This window comes from Macaca mulatta, chromosome 18 (assembly GCF_049350105.2).
Source record: "Macaca mulatta isolate MMU2019108-1 chromosome 18, T2T-MMU8v2.0, whole genome shotgun sequence".
Taxonomy (NCBI): Eukaryota; Metazoa; Chordata; class Mammalia; order Primates; family Cercopithecidae; genus Macaca; species Macaca mulatta.
This window is the reverse complement of record NC_133423.1, coordinates 17,217,102-17,243,424: the sequence shown is the minus strand read 5'-3', so window position 1 is coordinate 17,243,424 and position 26,323 is coordinate 17,217,102. Positions and strand designations below refer to the sequence as shown.

At 37.3% G+C, this 26,323-nt stretch overlaps 1 protein-coding gene across 1 annotated transcript; it reads left to right on the top strand.

Moving 5' to 3' along the window:
• Positions 1-3,576: 3,576 nt before the first annotated feature.
• LOC701315 (serpin B3) lies at positions 3,577-10,007 on the top strand. Its single transcript, XM_001091267.5, has 8 exons — positions 3,577-3,698; positions 4,308-4,497; positions 4,694-4,750; positions 6,011-6,139; positions 6,606-6,723; positions 7,818-7,960; positions 8,242-8,397; positions 9,154-10,007. Exons 2-8 carry the CDS (start codon positions 4,333-4,335, stop codon positions 9,556-9,558), a joined length of 1,173 nt encoding a protein of 390 aa, XP_001091267.4. The 5' UTR covers positions 3,577-3,698; positions 4,308-4,332; the 3' UTR covers positions 9,559-10,007.
• Positions 10,008-26,323: the final 16,316 nt, after the last annotated feature.

Genomic DNA, 26,323 nt, shown 5'->3' with positions numbered 1-26,323 from the left:
GGAATAGACTAATGGGGTGTTGATGACTAAAAGGTCCAAAGATAGAAGAAAAAGAAACAAGAGGAAATATATGAGATGAAGAATTCCAAAAATGAATAATGGTCTTCTCAGCTGAATCTGCATCCAGGGCTATAAGACAAACATGGACCTTCCTCTATATGGATTAAGATGGGTTTACCTGGGTACCAAAGAGAAGGAATCTAACATCTCATAAGACAGAAGCAAGAAGCTCAGCCTGGGAATGGAGGGAAAAAAAGCAGGATAACAAGCTGAGATAAACTGGGGCTACAGGGGACCTACCTATGGAAGAGAATTTCAGACTATGGTTAAATCTTCTGAGATGCTGAGGTTTGTCATGAAGGTGGAACTTGAGGAAAGGTACTAACTGAAAATGACCAGGAGTTTGCTTAAATTTAGAGAAAGCTTGGATGAATTCAAATGAGAAATCATTTCAGGCATTTTTTTCTGTTCCTAAAAACTGCTCCTGGTGTGTGATAGGGAAGCTAGATAGGACATATCCTGATGTGTGACACGGGACATATCCTGATGTCATATATTGTGACAGAGAACTCAGGAATTCCAAGAAGTTTTTGCATATGAACACTTGCCAACTTATGTCTCTTGGCATTTCATAAACATATGTCAACTTCATTGGCTCCAGAATCCAGAAATTAAAAACAAATTCTCAATGGGAAATTACACTTTCAGGAAATCTCCTGTCATTACTAATGCCTTTATAGATTGGTTAAGAAACATCTCCTAGATTTTCCTGGACCTCACTTCCTTATGAAGGCTGTAAAGTTTTCTCAGCTGTGTTAAGTTACAAATTATAGAGAACATTTTATTTATTGTTTCTTAACTATGTGCTTGTGCCTATCTATAGGGAAACTGGTCAGTGGAGGAGATTTTTCAAGCATCAAATAACAGAATATATGCCAACTACTGTATTCCCAAGGATCTCTCTACAGATATAGATATGTATATTTTGAACAACCTGAGAACAAGATTAACTAGCTTTCCTTGTTTAGTTTTCATGAGGGGAAAACAACTCCAGTAAGGTTTGAAAAGAAGAGAGGGAAATAGTCTCATATGTAACTACAGTTCTTACATAGGTAAGAAACAATAAATAAATGTTCTTTCATTTGTAACTTAAGAATGCTGAGAAAACTTTACAACCTTCAGAAGGAAGTGAGGTCCAGAAAAGTCTAGGAGATATTTCTCAACCAATCTATAAAGGCATTAGTAATGACAGGATATTTCCTGAAAGTGTAATTTCCCATTGAGGATTTGTTTTTAATTTCTGGATTCCTGGAGCCAATGAAGTTGGCATATGTTTATGAAATAGTGAGAGACATAACTTGGCAAGTGTTCACATGAAACAACTTCTTGGAATTCCTGAGTTCTCTATATGGCAATATACGACATCAGGATATATCCCATCTCTCACATCAGGATATGTCCTGTCTAGCCTGCCCATCACATACCAGGAGTACTTTTTAGGAACAGAAGAAAAATGTCTGATGCCTGACATGATTTCTCATTTGAATTCATCCAAGTGTTCTCTAAATTTAAGCAAACTCCTGGTCATTTTCAGTTAGTACCTTTCCTCAAGTTCCACCTTCATGACAAACCTCAGCATCTCAGAAGATTTAGCCATAGTATGAAATTATCTTCCATAGATATGTCCCCTGTAAGCCCAGTTTGTCTCAGCTTGTTATCCTGTTTTTTCCCCCTCCATTCCCAGGGTTGAGCTTCTTGCTTCTGTCCTAGGAGATGTTAGATTCCTTCTCTTTGGTACCCAGGTAAACCCATCCTACTCCGTGTAGAGGAAGGTCCATTTTCATCTCATGGCCCTGGATGCAGACTCAGCTGAGAAGACCATTATTCATTTTTGGAATTCTTCATCTCATATATTTCCTCTTGTTTCTTTTTCTTCTATCTTTGGACTTTTTAGTTCATCAACACCCCATTAGTCTATTCCCCAACTTAAATCAGGGAACTTATGCCTCCCAATCTCATTCAGAGACTCGAAACATATGTATTGATACAGGAGACCTAAGAAGAGTATGTCTTGGAGGTTGGGGAAACAGGCAGGTGAGAAATGTTCAGATTGGAAACACAGCTTCCTTTCTCCCGTCCAGCCCCTACTTCCATCCTATGTATTTCTGGAACCTTGTTGTAGATGATTCTCCCTTGATTTTGTGATGTGCTGAGAAAACAAACTCACTGCTGGTGTTAAAAAGGGCCCATGACAATACCAAGTGTTGGGGAGGATGTGGAGAAATCAGAACTCTATTCACGGTAGGTTGGAATGCACACTTGTGTAGAATTCTATGGAGAAGAGTCTGGCATTTCCTCAAAATGTTAACCTAGAGTTACCATATGACCCAGCGGTTTCATTCATAGGTTTATACTCAAAAGAAAGGAAGACATATGCCATGCAGACAAAATGTTCATGAAAGATCAGAGCACCATTATTCATAATAGTAAAAGGATGGAAACAACACAAATATCCATCAACTTATGCATGAAGAAAATGTGGTGTATTCATACAATGGAATATTATTCGACCACAAAAAGGAATGATGTACTGATCCATGCAACAACATGGACAAACCTTGAAAACAATACTAGATCAAAGAAGCCAGTCACAAAAGGACGTACTGTATGATTCCATTTATATGAAATGTTTAGAATAGGCAAATCCATAGAAACAGGAGGCGGATTCCTGATTTCCAGGGTCTCAAGAAAGGGAAGAATGAAGTACAAGGCTCTGGAAACAATGGCACAGGAAAGACAGGTGCCCGTGATTCAATGACCTCCACGTGGGTCCCTCCAACAGCATGTGGAAATTCTGGTAGATACAATTCAAGTTGAGATTTGGTGGGGGGGAACACAGCCAAACCATATCACTCAGCAAGGTAAATAACTTTCTCACTGACTCTATGCAACCGAAAACATCTGGGATGGTTGTAAGGGGCACGGGAGTTGACTGTAGGATCACTGCCAAGGCAGAGCATTCAGGAGAAGGCAATAGAATCCTGTTCTTCATAGTATGCTATGAGATACTGAGGTACACTTCTTCAGTATCTCTTTGGACTTAGAATTAGCACTATATTCCTTGTTATACAGATGATTACTAAGAAATTCATGGGATAACAAAAACTTTCAGAACTGAAAAACAGAAAATGTAAGCTTTTTAGTTGTTTGGTATTCAAAGTATGCCTAAAAGACAATGCAACATCCAAGAAAAGAATAGTGGGGTTTTTTTGTTCTTTTTTTGTTTTGTTTTGTTTTTTTTGTTTGTTTGTTTGTTTTACAGCTGGAGTAGAATACAAAGGGATGGAGTTGAAACAAATGAGGGGAAATTGAAATTCTAACCTTATTCTCATTTATATTAGAAAGGCACCTACAGGTATTTCAAATGAGCCAGTGATTGCTGATTTGCATTTTTATTTTTTCCCTATAGATTAAAAAGGAAGTACAATGTTAGAACAGTAATCATGTCCTTTGTCATAAATTTTCATACTTATAAAGGTGAGTGTTAGCCTGCTTGTGAAATCTAAAGTTGAGTAACTTCAAATGCTAACCACAGAGGGAGAGGCAGCAAGAGGAGAGGCATAAATTCAGGATCTCACCCTTCATTCCACAGACACACACAGGCTCTCCGCCCACGTCTGCTTCCTCTAGGAACACAGGTAAGTGCTTCAAGCCACTCCAGCTTAATAACATGAATTATTTTTGAGAATAATAATGACACTGTGTTCTATATTATGCATCTCCTGCATTCTGTCTGATTATATTTTACTTATTCTGCCAGGGCAAAATTAAAATACCTATTTCATCTGATTTGTCCTTTATCTAAATTGTTTCATTCCAAGTAAACCAGTGCACTTTTAGGAACACAGAGGGAGAGTGCCTTGCAGCCATAGAGCCTTGAAGGAGACGTCAGGAACGCATCTTAAGAGCTGGTTGGATGTGATCCACAGAGGTCTCCTGTTAGCATTCATTATAAAGCCTTCCTACCTGGCCCCAGTGTAACCAGCAATGAAGGAAAGATAAAGAGGGTCTATTACTTATTTGCAATAGTCTTTAAAAACAGTAATTTTGTCAGCCTCTTAATTAGGACATTAATATGTTCCATATAAGCACATTGTAGAAAGATTGAAATGCTAAAAATAAGAAAAGAAAAACTTTAAATGTCAAAATCTCACAACCCAGATATGTCATTTCTTTAAGAAAATCATACTACAAAATACCACTGCATTTATTAAAGTCATTCTGACAGGAATCTGATGCTTTTCCAGGAGTCCAGATCACATCGAGTTCACCATGAATTCACTCAGTGAAGCCAACACCAAGTTCATGTTCGATCTGTTCCAACAGTTCAGAAAATCACAAAAGAACAACACCTTCTATTCCCCTATCAGCATCACAACAGCATTGGGGATGGTCCTCTTAGGGGCCAGAGACAACACTGCACAACAAATTAACAAGGTAGGTATCAGCTTCTTACGCTGTCCTGTTACAGCTTCTCTCTGTGGTTCCGGCGGCTCGCATGCAGATGGTAATAGATGTGGTGGCCTGACAGGTAGCGCAGGGGGCTGAGCAGGAATTTCCGTAACTGTGAACCCACTGACTTAAACAGATCTTTAGAGTAAAGTTTTCTTGTCCCGCTTCATGTCTCTTCCAGGTTCTTCACTTCGATCAAGTCCCAGAGAACACCACAGAAAAAGCTGCAACATACCACGTGAGTCACAGAGCACTTTGGTTCAGCTTTAGATCCCTGAGCAGGTCATAGTTTACACCTGGAACTTCACAGAAACTAAGTAAAGGCCATTCTTAGGGGAAAGCCTGGATGATAAGATTGAGACGTACAGAGTGGGTTGGCATTTCATGGCACATAATTATTATTCCTCGTTTCTGCATTACTGAAAGACAGTCAGCCCTGTACTTCAGAGCATAGGTCTGGATCAGGATAGGGTGGGTTCAAATTGCAACTTTGCTCTTCACAAATGATGAACATGGCAGGACACAATTGCTCAGAATCCTAGTGACCTCATCCCAGAAAACTAAGGGTAATAAAAAATCTGACTCAATACATGCAAATACATGCAAACATTTCCAACAGTGTCTTGCCCATAAAGTCATAATAAATATTATTATTATAAAATAGCTATAATCATACTAATCACAGTAATATTGCAAAAATAATTTAATTTTAATTGAGTCATTAATGAGATTAAGAGGAATAAGCACAAGTCTATTTTGGAAAATGATTGCTATGGAATATATTGGTTTAGAGCCTTCATAGAGAGAAATGCTTTGCTGGAAAGTAGGAGGTTCTAGATTTAACAGGCTTAGGTTCAAAACTTGGCACTTCTAATTTATGTCTCTATAAATAGAGTTTCTTTTCTATTCTCTGAGCTTTCTTGTTTACATCTGAATTGACCTAAGACTCAGAGTTACCCATGTAAAGCTCTTACCCATGTACCTGGCACACACTGTTCTCACATGCAGAGAATGACCATCGTGAGGAAAGAGCCATAGATCAGTCAGTGTGTCTTACAAGATGATACTACCAATAGGTATAACAGGGCTCCCTGGCATAATCTATTTAAAATATCCAAACTTAAATATACTCATATTCTTGATGTCTGTTAGAAGTGTAATGTGGTCCTTGTCCTTAAGGAACTGACAGTTTAACTGGGAAGCAAACCTAACCCTTTAAGCCAACAAGGGGAAAACCCAATGGTAGACAGTGCTGCATCTTTAGTTCAGAAGAGAGAAGATTGGAGTACATTAGTGCAGGAAGAATTTTCTGGAAGAAGTCAAACGTAAGGTAGATTTTGAAGAGTATTTGAGGTGAAATACACCAAGTATCAGGGAATAAGCATAAAGGTCATCATTGAGACTACCAGCCTTTAGGAACTGATCTAACAGACTTAGCACGGGTTTAGAATTTACACCGATGCAGTAATTCAGTGATCTGCTTTTTTGACATTTGAAGGTTGATAGGTCAGGAAATGTTCATCACCAGTTTCAAAAGCTTCTGACTGAATTAAACAAATCCACTGATGCATATGAGCTGAAGATCGCCAATAAGCTCTTCGGAGAAAAGACGTTTCAATTTTTACAGGTAAATTTCACCTGACCTACCCACCTTTCGTCTGCAGCCTGGTGTCTGTGTCCCTGAGTGGCCTAATGGAAGAAAGCAAGGCAGATGAGCCTGGCCGACCCAAGTGGGGAGCATTTACTCAGAGTGCTTTAGCTCCGTTTCCACAACTCTCCCCCACTGGAGTGTTCCAGACCCTGACAATACATCAGTGAAGTGTGCATTTAGGGATAATCTTGTAATAAAAGAGGAGGTTGGGTAGTAGAGTGAGTAATAAGATACCATCAGTAAACCGGCACTGACCTTCAGTGACCTGTTTACCCTTTTGCATTGCCTACGTGGCATCTGTATAAAAATATGCATGGACAGGAGATACTGCATCTGTTCAGGTTCTGGATTCGGCTTACTATAATTATAAATAACTAAATTTAGTAATATAGAGTTACATAAATTACTCTTAATTCCTACTTTCCTCCTCCATGTCTCAAAGGAATATTTAGATGCCATCAAGAAATTTTACCAGAACAGTGTGGAATCTGTTGATTTTGCAAAGGCTCCAGAAGAAAGTCGAAAGAAGATTAACTCCTGGGTGGAAAGTCAAACGAATGGTAGGAGAGCCGCCCATTGTAGACACACCTTTGAGAAACCTATGCGAGTGAGCCCTGTGCCTGACACTGCATGGGGACCAGCTGTGGGGATTGAGATGGCTTTGCAGGGAAGACAGAAGAAGGCACTCCAGATAAAGAGATTTTCCAAATAATAATATAAAGAGAGCCTCGGGGAGCCAAGGAGGAAATTACAGGAAGCCAATTAGATGAAAACACAGCCGGAGAATTATTTGCTCATGTTCCTGGATGACAATAGCTTTGTGGATCCCCTGTCTCCACTCAGGCCCATTTTGAGATCATGTCCTTTACTTTGAATCAGAACCAATTTTTTTATGATGAATATTTAAAAGAAAACATTAGAAAGCATCTCCCTTGTCCTTTACTAATTGGGAAACAAGCAGCTCTCCGGTAAATCATCCTTTTGCCATCTGAACTGGAGCTGCCTGGACCACATCTCTAACCACACGTTCTGCAGGGATTATCACAGCTGTCTTCTCCATCAAGGGCAAAGAGCTTAACAAAGCCTCCATTCCATAGACATCTTTCCTACCTCCCACCTCTCATTACAGGCCAAACTTACAGCAACTCAACATGAGAGTGAATAGGAAGATACCCCAGGAAGTAGTGTCTGACAGCACAGGACATGTGTTTCATATTACAGAGCTCATATCACTTGTCCTAAAAAGCAGTTAGGGCCTACATCCTCTGATTCAGGACCCCATAGTTAAAAGAAAAATAATCGGAAGAGGAGGGAGGGAGAAAGGAAAGATGTGTTGAAAGAGTAGATAAAATCAGTGTATCAGTATTCCAAATCAGATGAACTAGAGTCACTCATACACAGAGAACCTAAACTCCTTCTCTATCACAAGAAGTGATGTCTCCGTCAAGGTAACTTTATCCGACTGGAGCCTGAAAGAAAGCTGCATATGGTGAACCATTGGTCAGTGAGTCTAATAATTCAAAGATCGAAGTCAGTGAGTCTCAAGTAAGGATTTGGGTGAATAATTAATGATCAGTCACGAACACTTGCAAAGCATCTTCCAGACAAACCATTTGTACCTTGTATAAAGACTTTTTTATTCTTTCTCTTGCAGAAAAAATTAAAAACCTACTTCCTGATAGAAGTATTGGCAACGATACCACACTGGTTCTTGTGAACGCAATTTATTTCAAGGGTCAATGGCAAACTAAATTTAATAAAGAAAATACTAAAGAGGAAAAATTTTGGCCAAACAAGGTATTGTCTATATTTTACTTATATAATATAATATGTTAATAAATTTAAACATTGCTGATGGAATGTACTATGACAAGTAAAAAATAAAATTTATCATGTCTGTTATTTTGTTGTTTTAGTCTTATACTTTATTTAGTAAGAAATACCTGAAGAAACTTTTGTGTCTAACTCATTAAATTCTTGGGTTGTCTTAGAAGAAGGATGTGTTGATATCTCAATAATATTATCTTTTTTATCTTGTGTCTCACTTGGTATTTGTTGGACACATTGATTTATTGCAGAATACATACAAGTCTGTACAGATGATGAGGCAAAACAAGTCCTTTAATTTTGCCTTGCTGGAGGATGTACAGGCCAAGGTACTGGAAATACCATACAAAGGCAAAGATCTAAGCATGATTGTGCTGCTGCCGAATGAAATCAATGGTCTGCAGAAGGTAAAAACTTGCATCTACAACTCTTCTACTGCCTGACTTTTTTCCAAAGATACCAAGTTTAAGCAAGGTGAAAACTTGTGACCAAATTTCCTCAAAATAATGAAAAATTCAAAGTGAGGAATGATTACTCACCTTCATATTACAAATATTTAAGCATAGGGCCTGCCACAAACTGAAGGCTTAATTATTAATTTATTAGAGTTACATGCATAATATATCAATTTGATGATATTATTATGCAGCAATTTAAACTTGACTGGGAGAAATACATAGCAATGTGAGGAAAGTTTACAAATACACCAAGTAAAAAAGGGAAGAGAGATTTAGGGTATATACAATAATTGCAATGTATACTAAATAATGTATACAGAAAAATAAGACGAGCCTATTAAAAATTGACACATGTAGTAAGCTGTTGGCACAAGAAATAGTGATATATACAGTTCATTGTATACAAAATATTGTATTCATATTTTACATATGTATTATACATTTGTATACATACATATGCACACATTACATATACATAAAAACATGATTCTGTTTTTAGATACATATATTTACATATACACATATAATTCAGTGTATTGATATATTCAAGACTCATATTTTTCCTATTCGAATAATATCTAATAATGAACCTTCTGTATTTCACATTATTGCCAAAATAAAGATACTCCACATAGTCAACTCATTGTTAAGGTGTATTAGAGATCGATAGTTAGTCATATCAGTTTCTTTTTTCCATTTGTATAGCTTGAAGAGAAACTCACTGCTGAGAAATTGTTGGAATGGACAAGTTTGCAGAATATGAAAGAGGCACATGTGGATTTACACTTGCCTCGGTTCAAAGTGGAAGAGAGCTATGACCTCAAGGACACGTTGAGAAACATGGGAATGGTGGATCTCTTCAATGGGGATGCAGACCTCTCAGGCATGACCGGGAGCCGCGGTCTCATGGTATCTGAAGTCCTACACAAGGCCTTTGTGGAGGTCACTGAGGAGGGAGCGGAGGCCACAGCTGCCACTGCTGTAGTAACAGAGTTTTCATCACCTCTTTTAACTAATGAAGAGTTCCATTGTAATCACCCTTTCCTATTCTTCATCAGGCAAAATAAGACCAACAGCATCCTCTTCTTTGGCAGATTCTCATCCCCTTAGATGCAATTAGTCTGTCACTCCATTTGGAAAATGTTCACCTAGAGGTGTTCTGGTAAACTCACTGCTGGCAACAACAGATTCTCTTCACTCATATTTCTTTTCAATCTCATAGTCATCATCAAGAATTTAATGATTGAAATAGTATGCCTTTCTTTCTTTCTCTTTATAAGAACACATATAAACCTACATTTTCTTCCAGAAGAATTCTCCGTGAGGAAAAATGTCCAAGATACGATGAATAATTTAATACTGTATCTTCTAAATTTGAAATGTAATTCTGTTTGTGACCTGTTTTAAATGGACCAAACCAAATCATACTTTCTCTTCAGACGTAGCAACCTAGAAACCCACATTTCTTTGAATTTAGTTGATACCTGAAATCCTTCTTACGTTTCTAAATTTTGTGATTCTATAAAATACATCATCAATAAAATAATGACTTACTTAAATCATTTTTGCTTTACTTTTTTTCTCTCAGGAAAGGGGAAGTGTCCACTTACACGTAGGAAAGATAATTTAGAAATATATTAATCATATACAAAGGAAAATTCAAAACAAGAGTAGTTCATGACCAGCCTGGAGTAGAAGGCAGATCTCAGAACTTGAGGAGCCTTGTAAACCACATTAGAAACTTTCTATTTTATGCTAAAAGGGATAAGAAGCTCATTAGAGGCTTTGATTGTTTGATTGTTTATTTGTCAAAGGGGGATAAAATTATATCTGCATCTTGAAAATACGCTATTTTACTTTAAGTTCTGGGGATACAAATGCAGAAAGTGTAGGTTTGTTACATGGGTGTGGTGATTTACTGCATATGCCATGGTGGTTTGCTGCACCGATCAACCCATCATCTAGGTTTTATGCCCTGCATGCATTAGCTATTTGTCCTAATGCTCTCCCTTCCCTTGCCCCCCATCCCCCAACTGGCCCCAGTGTGCGTTGTTCCCCTCTCTGTATCCATGTTCTGATTGTTCAACTCCCAATTATATGCAAGAACAAGCAGTGTTTGGATTTCTGTTAATGTGTTAGTTTGCTGAGGATGATGGCTTCCAGCTTCATCCATGTCCCTGCAAAGGACATGATCTCATTCCTTTTCATGGCTGCATAGTATTCTACGGTATACATGTACCACATTTTCTTTATCCAGTCTGTCATTGATGGGCATTTGTGTTGGTTCTGTGTCTTTGTTATTGTAAATAATACTAACTATTCTTAAATTTTTAGGGCTGGTGTGATGTGAACAACTAAAATTGATAAATATGTTGCTGAAAATGTTTTATTGTTACAACTATTTTGGAAAAACTTGGCAATATCTGGTTATTTTGGTAATTCTATGTTTAAATATATACCCTAGGCCACGTGCAGTGGCTGTCACCTGTAATCCCAACAATTTGTGAGGTTGAGAGGGGCAGATCACTTGAGGTCAGGAGTTTGAGACCAGCCTGGCCAACATGGCGAAACCCTGTCTCTACTAAAATTACAAAAAATAAAAATAAAAATAAATTAGCCAGGCATGGCGGTGCATGCCTGTAATCCTAGCTACTCAGGAGGCTGAGGTGGGGGGATCCCTTGAACCTGGGAGGTAGAGGTTGCAGTGGGCTGAGATTGTGCCACTGCCCTCCAGCCTGGCTGACTGAGACTCTGTCTCAAAGAAAAAAAACCTCTCTTTCTTTCTATATATAGCCTAGATGAACCCATGTACTATGTTGCACAAGACACGTATAAAGGCATGAATTGCAACAATCTTGACAATGGCGAAGAATTAGAAACAACTTAAATGTATATCAAAAGAAGAATAAGGAAAAATTAAGCTAGGTTTATACAGTGGACTATTCTATAGCAGTGAATATAAATGAAGTGGATAATCATGTGTCAAAGAGAATAAATCTCTAGACATAAAGCAAGGAACTGGAAATCAAATGGAAAAGAATGTGTAAATATCACTTATGAAACATTTTAAAAGCACCTATAACATATATCTGTAATGTATTGTGTTTTAACATAGGAATGACAACATATTAACTTGTGTCAAATTTAGGTGGTAGGCATATGAAGTTCTTAAATTGTTTTCAAAACCTTTTTTAAACAGTTAATTTTTTTAAAAAAATGGTAAATAAAAATTGTATATATTAATGGTATACAACATGAAGTTTTGACATATGCCCACATTGTGGAATGGCTAAATTAAGCCAATTAGCATATCCATTACCTCATATAATTATCATTTTTGTAGCTAGAACACTTAAAATCTACTCCCTCAGCAATTTTCAAGTATACAATATAACAGTATTAAATATAGTCATGATGATGTAAAATAGATGCCTTGAACTTATTCCTCTTGTTTAACTGAAATTTCATACCCTTTACCAACATCTTCCCAACCCCTCCACCCCACCACCCTCAGGTAATGACCATTCTACTCTCTGTTTCTATGAGTTCAACGTTTTTAGATTCCACATATAATTGAGGTTATGTAGTATTTGTCTTTCTGTGCCTTGCTTACTTCACTTAACATAATATCCTCCAGGTTCATCCATGTTGTTGCGAATGACAGAACTGTCTTTTTTTTATGGTGGAATAGTATTTCATTGTGTATATATATCATATTTTCTTTATTTATTCATTTGTTGGTGGACACAGGCTGATTTCATGTCTTGGTTATTGTGAATAATGTTGCAATGAATATGAGATACAAATAATTCTTTGACATGCAGGTTTCATACCCTTTGGATATATTCCAAGAAGTGGGATTGCTGAATCATATGTTAGATCTGTTCTTAAAATTCGGAGGAATCTCCATAATGTTTTCTAAACTGCTGTACAAATTTTATTCCCACCAACAATGTACCAGGGTTCCCTTTTCTCCACATCCTTACAAACACTTGTTATCCTTTGACTCTTTGATAATAGCCATCCTATTGGGTGTAAGATGGTATCTCATTGTGATTCTGATTTGCATTTCCCTGAGGATTAATGAAGTTAAGCAATTTTCTATGTAACTGTTGGCCATTTGTATATCTTCTTTTGAAAATGTCTATTCAGCTCCTTTGCCCATTTTAAATATGTATATGTATATGTATATATTTTGCTGTTCCAGATCATTTTTTCCCATTTGGTAGGTCATCTCATCTCTCTGTTGATTGTGAATTCTTCACTCCTTGGCTGTGCAGAAGCTTCTGTTTTATGTAATCACATTTGTCTATCTTTACTTCTGTGGCCTGTGCTTTTGGAATCATATCTAAAAAATCATTGTCCAGACCAATGTCATGAAGCTTTTCCTCTATGTTTTCTTTTAGTAGTTTTACATTTTCAGTTCTTACATATAAGCCTTCAATCTGTTTTCAGTTGACTTTTGTATATGGTGTGAGATGAGGATCTAATTTCCTTTTTATCCATATGGATATCCAATTTGTTTTCAACACCCTTTATTGAAAAGACTGTCCTTTCCTGATTGTGTGTCCTTGGCATCTTTGTTGAAAATCAATTCACTGTATATGCATGGATTTATTTCTGAGTCTTCTATTCTGTTTCGTTGGTCTATATGTCTGTTTTTAGCCAGTACCATGCTGCTTGATTCCTACAGCTTTGTAGAATATTTTGAAGTCAGGTAGGGTGATGCCTCCCGCATCGTTATTTTTCAAGGTTAGTTTGGCCACTGGGGGTCTTTTTTCATTCCATGCAAATTTTAGGATTTTTTCTTATATTTATAAGAATTGGATGGAAATGAATCTGTGGATCCCTTTTGGTGGTGTGGACATGTTAACAATATTAATTCCTCCAAACCATGAACACAAGATATCTTTTATTTATCTGTGTTTTCTTCAGTTTCTTTCATCAATGTTTTGGTTTTCAGTGTATAGATCTTTCACTTCATTGGTTAAATTTATTTCCAAGTATTTCACTTTTTAGTAGCCATTGCAAATGGGAGTGTTTTCTTGATTTCTTTTTTATATAGTTAATTGTTGGTACATAAAAACACTAGTAATTTTTGCATGTTGGTTTTGTATCCTGCAACTTTGTAGAACTCATTTATTAGTTCTAACATATTTTTTGGTAGCTGCTTTAGGGTTTTCTATACATAAGATCATGTCATCTCAACCAGATTGTTTAACTGTTCCTTTCTGATTTGAATATCTTTTATCTTTTTCTTTTGCCTAATTGCTCTGGCTAGAACTTCCAGTGCTATGTTGAACAGAAGTGATGAGAGTAAGCATCCTTGTCTTGTTCCTGATTTTAGAGGAAAAAGTTTCAAAATCTCATCATTGAATATAATTTTAGCTGTGCAATGGGCTTTATTTTGTTGAGGTATATATTTTTTGTGCCTAATATCTTGCAAATTTTTATCATGAAAAAATTTTAAATGTTTTCAAATGCTGTTTCTGCATCTATTGAGATGGTTACATGATTTTTGTCCTTCATTCTGTTAATGTGGTATATCAAATTTATTGATTTGCATATATTGAACCATCCTTGCATCCCTGGGATAAATTCCACTTCATGATGTTGAATGATCCTTTTGATATGCTGTTGAATTTGGTTTGCTAGTACTTTTTTGAAGATTTTTGCATCTACGTTCATCAGCGATATTGGCATGTAATTTTCTTTTCTTATAGTGTCCTTGTGTGATTTTGGTATCATGGTAATTCTTGCTTCCTAAAATAAGTTTGGAAGGATTCCTCACTCTTTGTTTATTTGGAAGAGTTTGAGAAGAATTGGTATTACTTCTTCTTTAAATGTTTAGCAGAATTAAACTATGTTTGTGAATTAAAAGACTTAATATTGTTAAGATGACAATATCACCCAAAGCTACCTACAGACTTTTTTGTAAAGATAGAAAAACTCATCCTAAAATTAATATGGAATTTCAACACACCTTAAATAGCCAAAACCATCTTGAAAAAGAACAAAATTTGGAGGTTTCACATTTCCTGTTTTCAAAACCTATTACAAAGTTACAGTAATCCAAATGATGTGGTATTGGCAAAAGACAGATATATAGACCAATGGAATAGAATAGAGACCCCATAAATAAACCCTTCTGTAAATGGTCAAAAGATTTTGACTAGTGTTTCAAGACCATTCAGTGGGGGAAATTACAGTCTTTTCAACAAATGGTGCTGGAAAATCTAGAAATCTACATGCCAGTGAATGAATTTGGACCCTTACCTTGAAGCATATATAGAAGTTAACTCAAAAGGATTAAAGACCTAATTGTTAGAATCAAAATGATAACTTTAGAAATAAAGATAGGCAAGAGGCTTCATAATATTGTACTTAACAATGACTTCTTGAATATGACACCAAAAGCACCATTACCAAAAGAGAAAATAGATTAATTTGACTTCATTAAGATTAATAACTTTTGTGCATCAAAGGACATTATCAAGACATAGTTAAAAAGTAACGTACAGAACGAGAGAAAATATTTACAAATAATAATTTGATATATAATTCACATCCAAAATATATAAAGCACTCAACTCTATAACAACAAACAACCCAATTTAATAGAGAGAAAAAGGACTTTAATAGGCATTTTCCCAAAGATACTGGTGGCCAGTGATTACATGAAAAATGCTGAACTTCAAAACCACATTGAGAATCAGAAAACAGCAAGTGATGGTAATGATGTAGAGAAACTGGAACTCTAGAAATTGCATTGCTGGTGGGAATGTAAATTGGTGAAGTAGCTGTGGACATCAATACAGCAGTTCCTCAAATAACTAAATATAGAATTAATGTATAATCCAGCAATCCTACTTCCAGGTGTATACACAAAAGAATTGAAAACAGGCACTCGAATATATATTTGTACACCAATGTTCATTGTGACACTATTCAAAATAAACAAAAGGTGTAAACAACCCAAATGTCCATGGTATATACTATGGTATATACTGACAATAGAATATTATTCAGTCTTAAAAAGAAATAACATCCTGATACATGCTACAACAGGGACCAACCCTCAAAACGTTATGCTGAGTGAAATAAGACAGAAACAGAAGGACACATATTGCCGGAAACAAAAGGACACATGATTCCACTTATGTGAGGGACCTAGAATAGAAAAATTCACGGAGGCATAAAGTAAAATAGTGGTTATCATGGTCTGGGGGAACGGGAGAATAGGAAGATGCTGTGTAATGGATACAGAGATTCTATTATTATATTATTAATACAAAGAGATAGGGTCTCACTACGATGCCCAGGCTGGTCTCGAACTTGTGGCCTCAGGTGATCCTCCTGGCTCGGACTTCCAAAGTGCTGGAATTACAGGAGTGGGCCACCACATCCAGATGATACAGAATTTCAGTTTGAGACAATAAAGAAGTTCAGGAGATGGATGGTGGTGATGGTTACACAACATGTGGATGTACTTAAGACCACACTGAATGTACACTTAAAAATGGTTAAAAGGTGAATTTTATGTTCTGCATATTTTACCAAAATTTTAAAAACTTATGAAAGACAATCTCTTTGGTGACTTACTAATAGCCTCCTAATAATAACTTCTGTGCATCAAAAGTTATTGTCCCTCACTGAATTTTTGAACCTATTTGTCTCTGTTGACCCCTCTTCCTTGGAATTCTGTATTTTGCTCTCCTGCACATCTCTGACTTTCGGTCTTCAATTCCTTCTCCACTGCCACTCCTTACTTGCAGACATTTCCCAGGCATCTATCCCAGATATTTGCCTCTCATTCTCCTTGGACGATCTAATGGCTTCAACCTGGAAGTTCTGTCATCTGTTTCTCTCAGCTTTGCCCTCTTCCCTTCTGTCTCTCCCAGCTCTGTGCCGAAACCCTTCTCTGACATCTCCCACCTCCATTCCCTTAATTCAACCTCTTTCTTCCATTTGCTTTGGATCGATATTTAACATTTTTAAATTGATTGATATTTTACATTATTTTTATCAGTCCTTAGTGAAAAACGTATTCTGTAACTTTTTATCATATCAAAACAATTACCCTGCCTCCTCCCTCTTCTGTTACGTGGCTCTGTGAATATTTCTGTAGAACAAGTGCTGTTCTTTGGAACGCCTTCACATAACCACAGAGCTACATTATCCTCTATGCATCAAGTCCAGATGCAACCAGGAATCATTTTTGGCTGCTTGACATTTCGATGAATGCTTCTTGAGGACCAAATGGGATCCAGAGATGGTTACATACTATGTTTGATTGTCTATTTTTAAGGGCTCTTCAGTGATGTTTTCTTTATAAAATGGATTCTTAGTTATTGTCTATGCCTAAATGGTGGGCTGAGTGAGACGTCTCTAGCACCTTGCCTGAAGTAGGGACTTATTGATAAAAGAGGTTTACCAAGGTCCATTTTAGGTGAGAGGTGACTTGTTAAGCACCATCCTCTGAGCCAAATTTCTGAGCCAATCCCCTCATCACACCCTTCCCATCTCATTGCCTCTAGAACCAGCCTCTGCTTTCCTGGAAATGGTCCTGCCTTTAACATACCTTTCTCCAGGACTTCCAGGAGAAGTCACCATTACCCACTTCTTCAGTCCCTCAGTTGCTGAAGCCGGGTGAAACCTACTCCTATACTTACGAGTACTTCTCTGTTGCTGCATGAGAAAACTCCTGTCCTTGACCTTGCCCCAGTGGTGTCGTCTCTAACATCATGTACATTAATTATAGTTTATGTTAAAAAATTGCTCCTGAAAACCACTGCATTAAAATAAATATTTGGTCAATATTTGTTTTGATTTATAATATTACTCCAGGGATGCTTAGCTTTGCTTCTTTAAACATTACTATTTTAAAAAAATCACCAAAATACTAGAAGCTTGCCATAGTAAACTAAAACTGCGGAAAAGTATGTAGGAAAATGTGAGAGGGGAATCCTCTCCGACAGGGCAGTGGTGGGAGTAATGACAGTTTTCCATTCATACCTCAGCCTCCTCCAATCCTTGTCTTTTGTCAAATTGCATTCCTCCACAAACCAAAGTGAAAGAACATCTGCAAGTTACTGAATACTCTACATGGTGGGATTTTTTTTTTTTTTTTACCAATGAATTCCTTTCTACTCTTCTTAATACTTAACCCTAGTGTAAGAAAAATACCCAATCAGGCAAAGCAGTATATGTTATGTGACTGATTATTTTAAATTTAGCTGAGATGTTTTACTGAGTATATATTTTTAAGCTACACTGAATAAAACTCATTACATTTTGTAATTTCTTTCAAGTGTGCTGTGTATTATTTAATAAATATATAAGAACTATTTTATCAAATAAGATAGTTTTTATTTATTTATTTTTTATTATTTTTATTTTACTTTAAGTTCTGGGCTACATGTACAGAGCATGCAGGTTTGTTACACAGGTATACATGTGCCATGGTGGTTTGCTGCACCTAGCAACCCATCATCTGGGTTTTAAGACCTGTATACATTAGGTATTTGTCCTAACGCTCAGGTAAGATAGTTTTTACCATGAAATGTTTACTCCTATCACAGGCCATCTTCATTCTATTTTATCTTATATAAAATGATTCATGTTTTAATCTCCTATTGTTAAGATCTAAGAGTCTAAGATGCAGAGTCAATACATTTTAAAAATTATTTTGCCTACCAAATTGTTGTCCTGAATGAAAGACCACAGGAAAATTTTTGTTCTCATTCATTAAGAGATGCAACTACAGTCAAAATTAGCTTTTACGTTTAATAATTACTTACCAAAATTTAAATATGTATATTTTCAATTGTATACTAACAACAAGTTAGTATACAATAACTGAATCCAGATGAAACTTTTTAAACATTTAGAACAATGACCATGGGCCATAAGAACATTTTGTATTTTAAATGCATGTACGTACTTTCATTTCAGAGAAATATGGCAGGGTTATCAATAAAATACTTTCAAATGTAAAAGTATATTAAATTAGGAGAAAATTCTTTGGAGGAAATGAAGTGGAAATATAACACCAAGGTAAAAGGAATGATGTAAAATATCTGAACGTTCAAGAGGTTTTTCATGTGTATTTCATAGGTTTTTCATGTGTATTTATTAGTGATGGTGGATCTCACATGGTTAGATTTCACTGCATGCATGTAAAGAATGATGGAACTGTTTTATTTTAAAACAACAGCATTCACAATTTGCCTGAATTAAATCATCTGCAATTATTTAGATTATGGGCAACATTTTAGCTATCAGCTTAGAAATGTGCAAGGAATATATGCTTTTTTAAAAAAAGAAAAAAGTTATAGCATGTTCTTGGGCAAAGGTTTCAGAGATCACCGGTACCTTGTTGGTGTTGTGCAGCACATTGCTGGCCACACCACCTGTGACACCGTGTGGCAGTGGCTGCAATAGCACTTCAACAGCACAAGACTTCTGGGGACAAGAAAGACTTTTTCACTTTAAGGCAACAGCAAGGCCGAAGATGCGTCTCCTCATCCCTAAAGTTGTTAAGGGGGAGAAGATCATGGGACAGAGAATGACATCGTTCCTCAATAGGATGGGGGAAGGAAGCAATTTCATCTGATTATGAAAAAGAATGTGGACTTATTTAATGATACAGTTTTTGCTTAAATTCACCCTGGTCTTTCGGATCAGAGATTCTCCATGTGTGATGTGTGGATCCCTAAGAGTTTCTGAGACCACAAGATCACAACCAATTTTATAATAATACTAAAACACTTTTGCCTTTTCCACTGTGTTGTGATTTGTGCTGATGGTGCAAAAGTGATGGATAGGACTACTGTAATTTAGCATGAGGTAGGCTCCAAGCTGGGCTGGTAGTCATGGATTCCTCACTGCCACACATATAGGAAAATGTCGTTTTTCACTTCTGAATGTCTTGATGAAGCAATAAGTATTGTAGATTTTATTAAATTTCAACACTTGAATACACATCTTCTAATATTTGGTGTGATAAAATGGTAAGTATCTATAAAGCATCTTTAAAAAAACTTGGAAATACTTACAAGTTTGCAGGAAATTGCCAAAAAATGTATAAGGAAATTTTCTACCAGTTTTCCCCAATAACAATATTTTGCACAACTATATACAAACAGAAACACCAGGAACTGACATTGGTGCAATCCAAAAGACTCTTCAGAGGAAGAGAAGACCTTCTCAGGGTTTAAAGGATGAATAGGAGCTCAACAAGTGGCTAAGTCTGAGATGGCATGCATTACAGCAAAGGGAGGAGAGACGCAAATTGTGTTAGGGGAAAAACAAATAACTCCGTTTTGTTAAAGTAAGAAATGCAGGAAGAGACACTCACAAGGGTGATGAGACTGGGAAGGAAGAATTGCCTAATGATGAAGGCCTCTTGTGTCACGATGAAAGACCTGAGTTTTTTTCTGAAGGCCCTGGGGAACTATTGAAGGGTTTTAAGCATGTGGGTGGTATGACTAGATTTGTATTTCAGGACAGTATCTATGGGCTTTTTTTTTTTTGAGAAGTGAAGGACCAGTAACAGGAAGTAATAGGAAGCCCATTAGGAAGGTTTGCAATAATGTATCTAGGTCATGAGATTTTGAGCTAACGCACTCCACGGAGGGAGGAATATTTAAGAAGCAAAAACTACAGGGCTTGGTAGTGGATGAGGGAGGTAGGGGCAAAAGGAATCTAGGATGACTCACGGATCTCTGACCTACGTGGCAGGATTTAATGATGGTACCATTCACTCACATGCTCAGTTTGGGAATATTTGAGTTTAGCTTTTTAAGAAACATCAAGATGTAGATAGCTGGTTTTGCTGGCACAGAGTATGGTAAAATAATCAGGTTACAGATACATATTTGGATGTCATCTATTTGGGACGTCGTTAAAATAATGTGAGTGGTTGAGGTCATCCAGAGAGAGAGAGAGAAGACATAATATAATAATAAGGAAGCAAAGGATGAAAACTAGGGGAAAACCAGACAGTGGAAAGAGGAAAATAAGTTGGAATGGTGCACTGAGGAAGATGAGAGAAGAGAAATGAAAGCTAGAAGAGAATGTTCAGCGTACTAAATGCAGCAGAAATATATGGTACAGTGCGCACCCAGACATTTTGGTTTCAGGACCACTTTAAATTCTTCCAAATTATTAAGGAAATCTCAAAGAACTTTTGTTTATGTGCATTTTTCTAATGATATTTACTACATCAGAAATTTAAATGGAAAAAGTTTAAACATAAAATTATAAAATAACATCTTAATATTAAAAAATAATACAACCGTTGCATATTAATATAAATGACACATTTTTATTTTAAAAAGTTATGTTTTCCAGTATACAAAAAATAGTGATAAAAAAGGCATTGTTTTACATTTTTACGAATCTTTTCAATGTTTGATTTAGTGTAATTATGTCTGGTTAGATTTATGTATCTGCATGTGCATTCAATCTGTTGCAATATGTTGTTTTGGTTGAAGAATATATGGCTTCACATAGATATGTGGTTTCAAAATAAAGGATTTTTTTTTTTTTTTTTGAGACAGAGTTTTGCTCTGTTGCCATGCTGGAGTGCAGTGGCGCGATCTTGGCTCACTGCAACCTCCGCCTCCCAGGTTCAAGCAATTCTCCTGCCTCAGCCTCCCGAGTAGCTGGTACTACATGCACAAAACAGAGTCAAAACGTGCCAACACGCCCAGCTAATTTTTGTATTTTTAGTAGAGATGGGGTTTCACCATGTTGGCCAGCACGGTCTCAATCTCTTGTCCTTGTGATCTGCCTGCCTCAGCCTCCCAAAATGCTGGGATTATAGGTGTGAGCCACTGCGCTGGGCCTAAAGGAGAATGTTCATAGCTTCTTCAATTAACTGTGATTCTTTCTTTCTTTCTTTCTTTCTTTCTTTCTTTCTTTCTTTCTTTCTTTCTTTCTTTCTTTCTTTCTTTCTTCCTTCCTTCCTTCCTTCCTTCCTTCCTTCCTTCCTTCCTTCCTTCCTTCCTTCCTTCCTGTCTTTCTTCTCTTTTTTTCTTCCTTCCTTCCTTCCTTCTTTTTCTTTTTTCTTTTTTTTTTTTTATGACAGAGTCTCACTCTGGTGCCGAGGCTGGAGTGCAGTGGTGTGATCTGGGTTCACTGCAATCTCTGCCTCCTGGGCTCAAGTGATCCACCTGCCTCAGCCTCCCAAGTAGCTGGGACTACAGGTGTGTGCCACCACGCCCAGCTAATTTTTGTATTATTATTATTTGTAGAGACAGGGTTTCACTATGTTGCCCAGGCTGGTCTTAACTTATGAGCTCAAGTGATCCACCTGCTTCAGTCTCCCAAAGTGCTGGGATTACAGGTGTAAGCCACTGTGCCTTGCAGATTTTTCTTTTTTATACCACACCAAAATTCAAAAAGTGGTCTATGAGGCGAATTGTTGGAACAGAGAAACTGCATGATACTGGACCCTTTAATGAGCAACATGCTTGGTGAAATGTTAGATTAGGAAAATAATTTAACCACATGGAAGAAAGATTTAAAGGGCACACTATTATCTTGGCCTGGCCTTTAAATTAATAATAATAATAATAAATTATATCCATGGGCCTGTAATACCATGGTTTTGAATTTATATTACTGAGTTAATTTGAGAACTGCCAAGCTAAGAAACTGACATAAAAAACAGTAGGGTATACCCCCCAATTTCCTGACAAAAACACAAAACTCCTCCGAAGAGCATTTCCTCAGCCTGGATTGCACAGAATTCTTCCTCTGAAGATAAGCTTCCAAAAGTAATACTGCAAAACACTGGAGGAGGCGACCTCCCAAGACGTAGAGTCAGTAAACAGAGCAAACAGAAAGATTCAACTTTCCAACAGCTTCAGATAAAAGAATATAATATTTTTAAGTGATTAAATATAGAAAAGGTAGAATCAAAACCACAAGAAACTCCAAGACTGGGTAGCAGGAAGCACAGTGATGGATGCCCAGTGAAGAGGAGACTGAAGGTGAAAGGCGAGCAGGAGGGGAGCAAGTAGGTAATTTACCCTATTGAGTCCTCATCTGTGTAAGAACCGGCAGCAGATGGATGAGAGGGCAAAGGTGCCTCATTGCACATGGCCCCATATGTCTTAACTGTGCTTGGGAGTGCATGGACAGTCTAGTCCAGAGATGAGTCCAAACTTAATCCACCGTTTATCTGTATCCAACAGAAAATAACCTTCCTGAGACTTGTCCTTCCCATCCTGAGTCAGCCTGTCTTTATATAGCTATTGAAAGTGGAGGTGGTATATTCTCTGAAGAGCAGTCTTAAACCAAAATATTCAAAAGTTTGACCTAAGAAAAGATCAGCTTGCGATATCAGAACATACTGAAATATACTTGATTCTTTGACGGATGAGAAAAGGCTTCTGAGTCACCTCCTTAGAAGTTTCCCAAATGAAGAAAGCATTCAGGTTTGAGTGCAAGAAAAGCCAGAAGGGAAGGCTTATGTAACACTCTTTTCATTTTTGTTAGTTAAAATTTTTGTTTTGATGAACACTTGTCCAAAAGAAGGAAATTAGTGCATCAAAGAGATACTATACACCAGTGTTATTGCAGCACTATTCACAATAGCTAAGATGTATAATCACCCTAATCGTCCATCAACAGATGAATGGATAAAGAAAATGTGGTAACTGTACTCAATGGAATACTATTCAGCCTTAAAAAAGAATAAAATCCTGTTATTCACAGCAACATGGATGAACCTGGAGGATGTTATGTTAAGCGAAAAAAGTCAGGTACAGAAAGACAAATGCCACATGTTTTCACTTGTGTGTGAGAGCTAAAAAAATGGAGGTCAGTGAAGTAGAGAGTAGAATTGTGGTTATTAGAGGCTGAGAAGCATAGGAGATAGGGAGGATAGGAAGAGGTTGGTTAACAGGTACAAAATATCAGCTACATGGGTAGAAGAAGTCTAGTGTTCTAGAGCACTGTAGAGTGAATATGGTCACCAATCATTTAGTGCATATTTTTAAAAAGCTAGAGGAGAGGATTTTGAATGTTCTCAACACAAAGAAATGACAAAGGTCAGAGGTGACGACTGTTAGCCAGAATGGATCATTACGCATTGTACACATGTATTAAAGTATCACTAATTAATCAAGTCTGTTTTGTACACTACCCTATACCAGTACAGTCCTAGGGTATGTAAAAGATAAAAAGTAAAATGAGGCCAGATTCCATGCTCATGGTACTCAGCCACTTATTTGGTAATATCTCCCAATAAATACACATTAAATAAGTAACTTGAGAGGCCAAGACGTCAAGTATGTTTAGTCAATGTGCAAATATCAACATTGATTCTGTGTGAAGGTGCCCAGGAAATCTGAGACCATTATTGAAACACAATAAATCTCAAAACCTTGGCAGTCTTTGCATTATTTTGCCTCCATGGGCAAGTTCCAGTGATTCTGTGAGCTTTTGTTCTTTAATAAATTGAGCAAATATGAACTACAAATGCTGTCATCTTGTCTCTATTCATTGTGCTATGTAATTGGAAGAAGAAATTTCTGTTTGTTTCTTCCCTGTGAAACAGACGGGCAAAAGACCAGTCTTCTGACATTTGTACCTGGGACAGTTGCAGAATCTCATGATTCAATGCTTTATAGACTCTTGCTTGCTTAATAGCACAGTGTCTCATTTCCTGGAGTCTATGGGCTGACATTAAAAGCTGCGAGAAGCAGTGATCAGATAGCTGTTGGTTCCAGAATCATAAACTCTTGGACCCAAAAAGGACCTCAGAAATAAAAGCAGCAAGCGTAAATTACAAAATATATTTTGAGGGAGAAAAAAAAAGCTAATTAATTATATAGCAGAACAAACAGCAGTATAAGTGCTCTCATGGGTCTGCTAAACTTTGGCCACTCACAGGGCCACCTTTAGGCCTCACAGATGGGGCAAGACCAGGTCAGAGAAGTGACTCCAGCAAATCATTAGATACAACTGCCTTGATTTGCAGCTGAAAAATATGAGGCCAGGAGGATTTTCCCGAAATTGCCCAGAAAACAGGACTAGTGGTCTGGCCTTGATGAAATCAATCGTGGAGGACATGCTTGATCTCCCACAACCCTGCTTCTGCTGGAGCCTGTTGTTTGACACACTTTTTCTTTCCCGTTAGCTCTTGCATCTTCCTTTCCTCTGCCTTCGTCCTTCTCCTCCCTCCCTGCCCATCTCTTTATGCCTCCATTTTGATCCCTCCACATTGATTTCTAGCTCCTTTCACTCTTCCTTCTTTGGTATATTATATACATTTTTAGTATTTCTATATTTATTAAATCAAGTACTCTGTTTTGAATTATTTTTATAAGTGGATTTGTTAAATATTTTATATTTATCTCTCTAAACAAGAGAACACTAATAGTTGTGTCACCCAGTATTTACTCTGTGATCTGATACCACCTCACTACCCCACCAGAATAAGAAATAACAAAAACTAACATTTTTTTTCCCTCCCTGTTCCAGATTCTTCCTCTTGGATCTCAGCATTGGAAAAGTCCTCCTTCCCTCTCTCCCTCTTTCCCTCCCTTCCTTCCTTCCTGCCTGCCTTCCTGCCTTCCTCCCTCCCTCCCTCTCTCCCTTTCTCCCTCTCTTCCTTCCTTCCTCCTCTCCTTTTCTTTCTTTCTTTCTTTCTTTCTTTCTTTCTTTCTTTCTTTCTTTCTTTCTTTCTTTCTTTCTTTCTTTCTCTTTCTTTCTTTCTTTCTTTCTTTTCTTTCTTTCTTTCTTCCTTTCTTCCTTTCTCCCTTTCTTCCTTCCCTCCCTCCTCTCTCCCTTCTTTCTCTCTCTTTCTTTCTTTTTCTTTCTTTTCCTTTTTCCTTCTCTTTCTTTCTTTCTTTCTTTTTCTTTCTTTCTTTCTTTCTTTCTTTCTTTCTTTCTCTTTCTTTTCCTTCTCTCTTTTTTTCTTCTCTCTCTCTCTCTCTTTTCTTTTTCTCTCAATTACATTCTCCAGATAAGACTATTGTACACACAAACCTCAGATAATAGCAACATATCATGTTCACTATATTTACTGTTCTCAGCATTATTCAGTACGCAGGTTGTAAAAACAACAAGGCAAATGGATAGGAACTCCCAACAGTTGATCTGTGTATTCTCTGAGTAAGCCTTTCTTTGAGAGGCTGAACCTTGCCTCTCCACCCCATTAACGCAAACACTGTGGAATGCAGTCTTTAAGGAGCATGGGAACACAGAGGTGGTGCCAGGCTAGGGTGGAGGGGTGGTGATTTTTTGCAAGATTGAGAAACCCAGGAAGCTGATCAGCCTTGGTAAGTCAAACCCCAAGACTGTTTTAAAACCCAGGATCTGTGGCCATTAGAGGAGGAGTCTAATGGGGTTCCATTTATCAGAGATGCCTAATTTGGGCACATGGGCTTTCCATTTCACTACAGACTCAATCTCCTGCTGCTCTAGCCAATATATAGGCAAAAAGGCAGTGGAGTGAGAAACTGTTTCCCAGACAGAAGCTTCAGGGTCTGTAGGTGACAAGAGAACGGTTTCCTAGGACAAAGGGTAACTAGCCGTAGAGACTGGACAGCTGTGGAAGACAGTTTAGGAAGACACTATATTAAAACTCTGAACTGCAGATGGAAACTCAGAATTTTCTATAATAAATGAGTAATACGGACTTCTCAATTTTAATTTTTATTATTTGGTTATTTTTATAACAGCAGCATTAGGATCCCTCTGAAACTGAGGCAAAAGAGGGTTTATAAAGCCTGCATGTCACAAAATCGATCTGATCCAGCCCAGCCCAGCCCAGCCCGCCACTTCCCACATGATCCGTGCAGGGAAGATCCCAATGGTGGGGACTTTGCTGTATTCCTTACTGTATGCACCATGCTAG